The sequence below is a fragment of the Cornus florida genome, unplaced genomic scaffold, assembly GCF_030987335.1.
Source record: "Cornus florida cultivar Cherokee Brave unplaced genomic scaffold, ASM3098733v1 CherokeeBrave_3.0.0_Hap2_Chr01, whole genome shotgun sequence".
Lineage (NCBI taxonomy): Eukaryota > Viridiplantae > Streptophyta > Magnoliopsida > Cornales > Cornaceae > Cornus > Cornus florida.
This window is the reverse complement of record NW_026775571.1, coordinates 70383537-70395123: the sequence shown is the minus strand read 5'-3', so window position 1 is coordinate 70395123 and position 11587 is coordinate 70383537. Positions and strand designations below refer to the sequence as shown.

At 31.7% G+C, this 11587-nt stretch overlaps 1 protein-coding gene across 1 annotated transcript; it reads right to left on the bottom strand.

The window, feature by feature from the left end:
- Nucleotides 1–4600: 4600 nt before the first annotated feature.
- LOC132300740 (late embryogenesis abundant protein 1-like) lies at nt 4601–6469 on the bottom strand. The gene is made up of 3 exons (XM_059797993.1): nt 6354–6469; nt 6117–6260; nt 4601–5117 (listed from the first exon to the last, which is right to left on the bottom strand). Exons 1-3 carry the CDS (start codon nt 6399–6401, stop codon nt 4980–4982), a joined length of 330 nt encoding a protein of 109 aa, XP_059653976.1. The 5' UTR covers nt 6402–6469; the 3' UTR covers nt 4601–4979.
- Nucleotides 6470–11587: the final 5118 nt, after the last annotated feature.

Sequence of the window (11587 nt, the reverse complement as noted above, 5' to 3'; positions counted from 1 at the left end):
TTCAAGTAGTCGTGAAAAGATTTCCCTTATTAGTAGTTGTTCTTGTCCTTGGTCAATCAAGAAACTTATTATGGAAAAGGCTTTTAAGTTTAGTGGACAAATTTAATTATAAATAATTTGGGTGGGCGGGGCTCAATTAATGATTAGAAAAGCCCCTAAAGTTCTTTTTTATTTTCAAATCAATGAGTAATCTTTTATCCCATGTTGATTATTTTTACATATCTACTCATCATTACATCCACAATATGCAAGTTCTTTAATATTACGTGCGGACGAATAAAGATGATATTATATATATATATATATATATATAGATTGGGAAAACTGAATGGACGGCCTTCCAAATGAAACTAAAATATGCATTAAGGCTATGTTTTGTTTAGGTGTGAAATATTTTTAAAAATATTTTTTTATTTTTTGATGTCTAATTGTCATAAAATATTTAAGAAGAAAAAAATATTAAAATCTAACAAAAATAATTTACTTTCAATCTTCAGCAACTTATTTTATATGTCTCATCCAATGCGCTCGATTTAGACCTTTGTCAAATATCAAAAAATAAAAATAAAATTAACTGTAGCCTAGTGGTACAAGGCCCTACTTCTCAAAAGGAGATCAGAGGTTCGAACCTCAATGGAGGCAGTGTGTATGAGTACCAATTAGCCTAAATTTCAGTGCTCCTAATATAATTTTTCAGTATTTCTTGAAGATATGATTGGTGAAAATGTTAGGATTGAGTAAGTGGCTTAACTATATTTGATCCTTTAGACTATTACTGCGAATTTTTAACCATGCTTGATTAATTCCATTATTAGCAAATTTTTATGTTATTAAAATTTTCTATTAAACCGTGTGGCTCAGGTGGTATAACTCTCTCTCTCTCTCCCTCCAAACAATGGTGATATATATTAGTAATATAAGGGTGGTTGTCTTTTTTTTTTTCTTAATTGGTGCTCATACACACTTGTCTCTTTTGAGATTTAAACCCCTGACCTCCCTTTAAGTTTCAAGTGAAACAAAATTATGAGGGTGTGAGTGAATTATTAATGTAACCAAAATAATAAAAATTAAAAAATTGTATTATATATATATATATATAATGGTGATATATATTAGTAATATAAGGGTGGTTGTCTTTTTTTTTTCCTTAATTGGTACTTATACACACTTGTCTTTTTTGAAACTTGAACCCTGACCTCCCTTTAAGAGATAAAAGACTGATACCGCTGGGTCACTAACCCGTTTGTATAAGGATGGTCATCGTGTTGCTCACTTGCTTTATGTAATTACATGCTTATGTTTATGCACGCACAAACTGCATGACACACTAGAAAGACATCGGCTACTGTTGATATGTAAAAATGAAATCCTGATTTGATGTGGGGTTGATGAAACTTTTCATATTCTCCAATTTTTATCTACTTTTTTATTTCCCTCTATTCTTCGTATATTTTCCCTCTTCTCTCACATTATGTGGTCTCCTTCCTCTCATTAGGATTTCAAGCTCTACAAATAACAGATGTTTTACTTCAATTATAAAAAATAGGGAATATCCTAAGAGAAAAAGTGAAGCTAAATGTTTAACAACATTTAAATTTAAGAATTTTGAATTTTTATTGAGTATGAATATTTGGTATGACAGCATTAATATTATGCATATCTTGAGATTGTAAGTTTTTATTAACTAAATTAATAACAAATAATAAAAACTCGACGGTCGAAGAAAAACAGATTCAAGGAGTTTGACTTTAATAGCTCCTATGGCTCGAGAAAAATTTGGTTGCGCCCGTTACACCATGTAACGGACACATTAAGAGGGTCCATGTAATACACGCGTGGTAATAAACAGCCCGTTACATAGTGCAACAGACACAACCAAAATTTTCTCCTATGGTTCAATGGAAAACAGTATTCCACATTTTCTCAAAATCATTGGCAAATGATAGTGTCTTGAACAAACCCAATCATTAATAAAAATTTCCTTGAGTAGTGCCTTGAACAAACCCAAGCATTGATAAAATTTAGGTCTACAATCCTCACGTTACTCCTCATGCAAGATTTTTATCAAAAACTGAAAAAGAATATCAGTTATATACAAAGTGAGGTCATGACGGACCTCAATTTTGAATTTAAACCCATAAAAAATTGGAGGGGAATTATTATTAAACGTACCTATATAATTTGGGAATCATTGAACATGAATGAAAATCATAATTCGGCCAATTGTTTGCTTGCCACTTCTTCCAACAGCGAGATTCGGTTAATGAGGTCCATAGTTGAAGTTTGAATGAATGGAGACCATCTCTTTCATTCATCCAAAAATACCATGGTGTAACTAGGGATTGAACCTGCCACAACCAAAATCTTCCTAGGGGTACAAAACCACCCACACTAGATTTTGTTTGGATTTTCAAAACTTACAATTCTCAACTCCTAAATAAAAAAAAATAAAAATAAAAACACACGCATGCACCCACACACAGGGTGTTAGAGGGATTGAACCTGCCACACGCACACATTGTTAGAGGGGTCTTATCCCACCTCGGATTTGAATGGTTATTGGGTATGCAGTACTACCCAATAGCTTAATTTTTTTATTCAGAAGGCAAACATCTGATTCGTTATTGTTGATACCAAAGTCAGACTTAATTCTTGATCTAATATTACACCAAGCGTCCATCTATGTGTGTCACCTCAAGGGGTGCCTAGGTCCAAGCCGAATAGACATTACACTTGGAATTAAATTCCACCTAAACTGATTTAAGACGCAAGAACCCCCTTCCCCTCGGCAGCCGAATAGACTCGAGACTAACACAAATAAGGCTCATCTTTAAATAAATAAAAATATAACAAGTATATATACTATATACACACATATCATTTCCACAATTTTTCGAATGGAAATCGCGCATGGTAGTTTGTTTTATGTTTTTATGTCAATAATGACTTGGAACTAAATGGTTGGCATCACCAGAAATGGATGACTTTCGAATCCACGTTTAGTTTAGTTTTCATAGAGCATAAATATAAACTATGTTTGGAAGCATAAAATCGATGGGCATCTTAAATTGGTATTGAACGAAAGTCAAATATGGTAATGCAAGGTACTTTAGCTCCACTTGACATAAAAATATATGATTGCACAATCATTATTTATTTTATACAACAATAACTGAAATAGTATCAAACATGATTTTACTTGCTCAAATATTCTAATATATGCAACTAACTCCATAACTGCTATAACTGAAATCATATTAATCTACATTATAAAATGGAGAGTCAATGTTTAGCAAGTTGGAGAATCAATTAACAGACATGGAAATTCATGTGGTCACATTAACTAAGAGGAGATGGGTGAGACCATTGCTGAAGAATGGTCAAAGAAAACCCTAATTATAAAGCACATTTTCAATTATATATTCTTCTGCCATGTGCAGCTTTTCATTATATTCATGTTTGGGTAAAAATATGTTTGAGAGAAATACCCTATTTAATTAATTCTTTGAGATTTTGTGGTAATTTTTGCTAATGGTGTCTTACATATATTTTGTATATCTAAACATACAAACAAAGAAAACTAATAATAAAGCTACAGTGACAGAAGAACTAATATTTTAGAACATCCCCACAAAGACGGAACTATATTGTTTTTTATTATTATTTACCGAAAAAAAATTCAAAAATAATTTTGAAGATACGAGTATAATGATGTTTACAAATTTATGTTAGAAAAAATGACCATAAATTTGTAAACATCATTATACTCGTATATTCAAAATTATTTTTGAATTTTTTTCGGTAAATAATAAAAAAAAAACTATATATATATATATATATATATATATATATATATATCCTACATTCTTAGACTAATCAATCAAATCTGAATAATATCTAAAATGGGTATTACTCATTCAATATATATTGATATGAATTGGTAAAAAAAAATGTTTCTTTTTATATTTGACCAAGAAAATGATTTAGAATTCAAAAGGAAAAACTGAAAAAAAAATTTATATATTTTCTATAAATCCAGCCAATTAATTTTGTGAAAAATCATATCAATTTTGGTGAAATAGCAACAAAATTGGGTGTTCAAGTGCATTTGAAAGGAATTCCTAGAATTTTAAAGCCCTATTGACAGTTTTAGATTAACATAGAAGACCAAATTGAAACAACCTCTATGGGCCGGATTTGGCCCATTTAGGTGAAGAAGTGGCTACAATCACATATTGGGCTTTAACCAATAACAAGATTATGGTAGAGTTCTTGAAAATTAATGCTATAAAAAGGCCCAGAAACAAATGACATAAATTTGAAAGTCATTGGTCCATCTAAATTGACAACCTTATCAAAATCACACGTAATATACAGGAACTCACTCTCACATTTTGAAGGTCGAGTGCTCAAATTTCTTTTAAATCATTCAAAAAAAAAAAAAAAAAATCGATAATTGCCTTGTATATATGGGATGGACACTGCATGTTAGATGTTTGATACCACCATTATCGACAAAAAAAATAAATATATATATAAATATTAATAACAAAGTGCATACAAGAGAAAGCAAGGGTATTAAAGAAACAAAATCAATAAATAAAATATAAATGACCAACTCAATTGCATAATTTTAATATGCTTTATTGTCAAGCTTTATTACATTTGACCAGAGCTTTCTAAAAAGAAAGTCTGACATCAATGGATGGTTTTACTAATACCATTTCAGGTAGAAGCAAAACCCTAACAATACCTAAAACAAAAATTACAATAGTACCCCACTTTAGCATTATTGCTAAAGCTTTTATTACATTTAGATTTCTCTTCTTAGTAGAAATCTCAAGCAACAATAAAAAATTTCACCTATACCCAGAGAGAGCTAGGCAGAAGCAACAAACCCTAAAAAATAAAAAATAAAAAAACTAAAATAAAAAGCAATAGGTCCCACACGCACATCTGATAACGGGTTCTTCTTTCATTCACTTCTTGTCTTGAGCTGCAGGTAGAGCTTCCTGAGCTGTTTGGGCTCCCTGAGATCCATGAGGTGCACCCACTCCAAGTGTGTTCTTCACACCGTCTATGGCACCCTGAGCCATGTGCATCACTTGCTCTCCAGTCTGTATCAAATTCATACAAATTATAATCAATAATATCTATTTACGAAGAGAGTAATGATACAAAAATCGATCGGTTTTTGTTGAGATTTCATTAAATAGAGTTCAACAAGGAGTAAAGAATAAGCCATGTCAATTGGTACAAAACCCTAATCCACTTTTATATTATTTTCTTTATGAACACAAAATAGTCACTGGAGCATGAAGAACTATAAAGCATTTTACCAAATGGACGAAAACACCCCTATCCCAAATCCCCATTCCAAACCACTCCAAAAAAATACAAAATAAATGAGTAAAAGAATAAAATAAAAAATAAAAAAACTCCCTTCGAAACCTTCCTGTTAGTTGGGAATGATTTGTGTCACACCACTATGTACAAGGTAGAATAAAGAAATCAGATTGGGACAAATCCAATATTTTTTTATAAAAATAAAATAAAATATCGAATTATAAACAAATACTTGATAATTTTGTGTATTAATTTTACAAATTTGTAACAGAACTATAAAAGATCATGAAGAAAAAAAATTGAAAATTAATAGAACAATAATCGAAATATATTTGCCCCCGGAGGCAGGGCAGTGATGATAGGAGCTCGGCCTGCCACACCAACGGCCCAGGTTCGACTCCTCCCAAGCCTTCCTTATCTTTCGACTCACCCGATGTTATCCTTGGGGCGAAACTCTTACACACCCAGATTTGTAGTTTAGGGTGAGTCTCGAAGAGGCCCTGCCTAGGTGAGTTCCTGATGCTAACTAAAAAAAAATTTATTGAAATATATTTTTATAACTAGCAAGATGGATTTCTGGCTCTCCTTTCCAAACTTTCTAAATACACCCAAATCCGGGTAAAAAAGTCACATCCATTTCCACCTTTATATATATAGATACGTGTGTGTGTGTGTGTGTGTGTGTGTGTATATATATATATATATATGCGTGTGTGTATATAATATATACAATTATACATATATGATATATCTGTGTGTTAGAGGTGAACCTGCTGCAGGAAACCAGGATTCTGCTCCCTCTCCTGTTGGGCCGTGTCCCTGGAGTCTGCCACATTGTCACAGGCCCTATTTGTTGCATTTTGGGCCGAATTTGCTGTATTTTGGGCCGACTGCACCCACTCTTCTGTCTTGGCCTGCCCATAGTAAGACCGTAAAATTTTTAGAAATACAGGGGTAACATAGTCAAAACACAATATACACACAACTAATCGGGAGATTCATCTTGCCTGAGCGTTGCCACGGGCTTGTCCAGCATTGTACTGAGCAGTAGACATGTTTCCTTCGAAAATTACGAAAATGGTACAAGTAACTTTTTGCTTTTTTGGCTTCTTAGATCTCAAAATGTTTCTACTTCTGAATGTTCTGTGATTTTGTTGATGTATATATATATATATTGTATCTGAGTGTTTGAGAGTGACACGTGGCAATTGATGGGGAGGTGTTGAGCGAGTTTTCTGGGACTAAATGGTCAATAGTTGTGGTCATCTGCGTAGAGTATGTACTTCCATTATTTGAATGCCCTACATATGTGCAATGTGTGTGGATCTTTTGTCCACTCTATAGGAATAACGTGCCTCTCACGTGATCATGAAAAAGTCCAAGTGAGTACCGTGTGAATTGAGTCGTGATATAGGAGTATCCCACCCTCCACAGGACCAAATTTTTATCCTTTATATTTTATGTGGCATGATCAGTGAGAATACCAATTTTGAGGCCAAATTTGACACTGCAATCAGTAAATTTTTTACAAAGTGCTCATTTTACCCATTTCATGGGAGCTCAATTTGCAAGTTCTTGGAGTTCACACCCTTAAAGTTTACTTTGCGTAACATTTTTATCTCTCATTTAAAAAATTATATAAAAAATATCTCTAATCTTTTCACATTGTGTAAAAATATCCCCTCTAACATAAATTAGTGCTGTAATACCCGTTTTGGCCTTTTGCTCTTCCGAAAATTCCCAAGGGATATATATGCTACTAATATCATAATATGGGGGTGTTATGTGTACATTACCTAATATATATATATATATTGAAACATTTTTTTATCTATGTATTTCTAAATATTTTTTTAAAAAACTTTGAAATTTGTAGAACATGGATTTAAATTTTTCGAAATTTCAGTTTACTCTTTTCTACTAATTTTTTTTTATATATGTTTTTGTTTTTTTTCATACCAACACTATTAAACAAAAAAAAAATCCCAATATCAATGTGCACTGATTTTCAAAGTTTTGAAAAATTTTGCTTTCTTTATTTTGCATTTTATTTTTGTTTTTTATTTTCTATTTTTATGTTTACTTTTCTTTTATACTTTTATTTTGTATTTTTTATCTTTACTTATCCATTGTCGGCGTCCTTGTCATTTTCGGTCATTTTATAAAATTATTTATTTTTATATATTTTATAAAATGGTTCAATAAGGGTAATTTAATCAACTTATGGTTTAAATTTGTCAGATGGACTTATTTGTACCATGTTTAAACTTTAGGGGTGTTTTTTGCACGAGAGGAGCATCCTCCAATAGTGTCTTTTTTAATTAATTTACAAAATTATTTATTTTTATATATTTTATAAAATGGTCCAGTTAGAGTAATCTAGTCAAATTAGGGTTTAAATTTGTCAAATGAACTTATTTGTACCAAATTAAAACTTTAACGATTTTTTTGCACGTGTGGATATGATATGCACTTTAAGCATATTTTAGAGATGTTTTTTGCACTTAACCCATTATTTCTAATCCCATGATATGATTCGACAAAGGGAAAAATCTGAAAAACACCGTTATAGTTTTAAATTTGTGCAAATTATACCCATATAATTTATTTTGTTTATATAAATTCATACTAAAGATGAAAATGTGCAACTAAGCACCTGACGGTAGAAAAATGGGCGTTTGTTGGCACATGACCATTTTAAACAATTTACTTCCAAAATTGCCCTTTTTATATTCCTTTACTACCCCCTCACCATATTATTAACCCTAATCTCTCTCTCCCTTTCTCGATGCTGATCCGAAATCTGACTCTATATGGCAGGGTTGCTCATACATAGATTGCATTTACCCAATCCACCACAATGCTTCTACAGAAGATTTAGCCCACTGAAAATAGGAAAAATGAATGGATCTTGGCTCAGTCTCAATCTCTTCGCCGAGAAATAGGACTCTTCTTCTCATGCGCTGGAATAGCCTTTAGCTGATTAGAGCCTTTTAGCTGGGTAATTTCCTTACTGTACGTTGCATAAGGAAGGGCCTCTTTGTTTTCAATTGGCGAAAACTCCTCATCTGAGTCTCTCGTCTTTCTTCCTCCTTCCTCCTACAAAATCTCGTCGATCTCGAATCTCAAGAGAATCGCGATCATTGATCCCATGCCAATAGTCCCATCGTGAACACATTAGCCGCGGTCTCTCTCTCTCTTCACGATCTCACAAATTTATGCATTAATTCCAACACCCTAGGGTTTCTTTATCTGGTGGTGGGCTAAAGTAGTGTTCTTGCTCAGTTTTTTGTGTGATATATAAGGTATATATATATATATATATATATATACAAAAACGTCATTGACAGAGGTTTCTTTGTCTTTTCCTATTTTATGTTATTTAATTATTATTTTTAAATTATAGATAGAGGGTTATTTTAGTCATAAGAGAGGTGAACAAACAATAGGGATTATATACACTATATCGATATCACGGGGTGTAAAGGGTGTAAAGTGACCCTTCGATAAATAATAATCACTTGAGCAGTAGATTGCTACTTTACCTTCTTATACATTAAGAAAACACATTGCGTATATGATTTTAATAAAACAATTAGAATATTTACTTTGTCCTTCGTAAATTTTGATCCTAAATTGAGTAAGCCTGAGAATTTTAATTTTCATCAAGTATGTAAAATTGAGTAATCTTAATTTCTAAGCACTGACCCATCTTTAAAATTAATGTGTGCTTTAGCTGAGATGGTCATTTCATTTTCAATTTTTTTTTTTTCCTTTGAAAGATAATGTTTTGTTGAGAAGAAGAAAATGACTCTAGATTTTCTCTTGATTTGTAACTTTTTCATCTGAAGCATGAGACATGTTGAACTAAAAGATTCCATAAGGGAATCTTGATCCTAAATTGGGTAATCGTGAGAATTTTAATTTTCATCAATTATGTAAAATTGAGTAAGCTTAATTTTTAAGCATTGGCCCATCTTTAAAATTAATGTATCATTACTCACATAAGTTGGAATGCAATATATTTGGTAAATCATTACAACTTTTTTTTAATCATATACACCTGCATTTTGTGGCACTCTCACTTAAGAACAAAAAATCATCTAAATGTGTTTTTTTTTTTAATCATATGCACCTGCAGTTTGCCACAATCATGATAACGTCTATCTTTCGTCTTTCTTTCTATTGTCATGACTTCAAACATTTACCACACCTTTTGTCTCTCTCTCACGGGATCAATGAAGAAAATTCGTTGTTGAGGAATTTCACTTTTTTTTTTTTTTACTAACCCAGAGTTCGGGATGGCACGAATCTTTAGGGTTTCTCAACAATCCGATTAATTCCCTAGGATTTGAAAAGGTGTCTCTCCACTCGAGTCGAGTAAGTCACTGCAGGAACAGCGAAAGCTAGCCACAAAAAATATTCAACGGGACTCAAATCACACACCTTGAGCTTACTAAGCTCCAAGGTCTAGCGAGTACACTGTTGAACTATATCCGAAGTGAATGAGAAATTTCCCATTGCTTCTTTGCACATAACTATTATTTTCTCCGACTCTACTTACTTTCATGCCTTCCACTTGTTCAAAAACTATTTTCAATGACCTAGTTAATAGATCAGTCCCTTCTTTCTTGACTAAACTTCATCAGTGATAGTAGGTGCAAGTTGAAATAATTTAGCATGCCTTGTGGAAACTTACTTATCTTATATATCGTTAATATCCACACCATCTTTGCCTCCGATACTTTCGGCTCTCACAAACTTCATCCATTTTTTCATGATATAATATTTTGACAAAAATATATAATTTATTTTTTAAAAAAAATTACAAGAACGTGCCTTGGAACCAAACATGAGCAAATCTAGCCGAACAAAAATAAAAACGGCGTAAAAAATACCCACAGACACACTTTTTTGAATACGCCGGGCTTATTGTAACTATGGGAGACAATTAGCAAACTCCCCACTCCCATGGAAAGGAGCGCAAAAGGAATAAGATGAGGACTTGTTTAGGGAGATAAAGGCAGTGAGAGGAGGGAGCGTTTTTCTTGTTAAATTAGAACTTATATCAATCACTTTCATTTGATGTTGGTAGAATTGATTTTTTTTCCCAGACATATTGGTAGATCATATTAGTTAATTATTTAGTTTTATCTGTCCATTTTTTATTTATTATTTAAATATTATTTTCTTTTAAAAATTTTACTTTATAACTTTTTAAAAAGTTATCATTCTATTTTATTAATTTCGAGTGTAATTAAATCCAATTAAAAAGTTTAAGTGTAAACTTACAAAAAATTAAGAAAAAAATAAGAAAAAGAAAAAAATCTAGGATATGTAGTAAATTTTATAAAAGTGAAAGGTTTTTTTTTTTATAAACTAACAAAATATAAAACATTAATTGCAGAGAGAAAATTTATATTTGAATCACCCCATCCACGTGGAGAAAGAAGACGCGTTCAGCCTCTAATTCGGGTTTAAGAGTTTGACAATTCTATCAATACTCTCTATGAAAAAAGGAAATATAGGTATGCAATTAGTAATAGTCACAGGCAGAAAAAAAATAATACTTAGGTCCTCACTAGTGAGGATATAAAACATACTCAACTGATGTGGACCAATAATAAATGGATATGTGATATTTAATTATCAAATTAAAGATGGTGAGGTAGACTTATCAAATCAAAGATGGTGATTTAATTACCATTTATAATTTGGTAATTAAAATAGGACGGGTCCATTTATTATTGATTCACATCGTGAGTATGTTGTAGGTCCTTAGTAGTGCGGACCTAAATATTGTCCGGAAAAAAAAATGAGTTTTGTTATTTGGTCCGACAAATAAAAACATACTATTTTACCGAGTTTATGTGGCTATTCATGTGTCAAATTTACTGGGACCTATTTTAAAATGAATAATACTTAGATCCTCACTAATGAAATCTACACCATACTTACTGTTGATGTGGATCAATAATAAATGAACATGTTATCTTTAATTACTAAATCAAATACGACAGGTAGATGCCCACTTACCAAATTAGAAATGCTTATTTGATTACCATCTATTATTTAATAATTAAATAGAATGTACTCATTTATTATTGGTCCACATCGGTGAGTGTAGTGTAAATTCTCACCAATGAGGACCTAAGTTTTGTAAATCATCACCGGTGAGGACTTAAGTATTGTTCTTTTAAAATGTAAGATAATTAACTATTTGAAAAGTTATAATCCCTTT

Bases quoted from the DNA above. Each gene is read 5' to 3' on its own strand.
- LOC132300740 (XM_059797993.1), bottom strand. From the start codon at position 6,401: ATGTCTACTGCTCAGTACAATGCTGGACAAGCCCGTGGCAACGCTCAG. The intron at 6,261-6,353 runs GCAAGATGAATC...TACTATGGGCAG, and splicing joins AAGCCCGTGGCAACGCTCAG to GCCAAGACAGAAGAGTGGGT. The intron at 5,118-6,116 runs GTTCACCTCTAA...AATTTGATACAG, and splicing joins ATCCTGGTTTCCTGCAGCAG to ACTGGAGAGCAAGTGATGCA.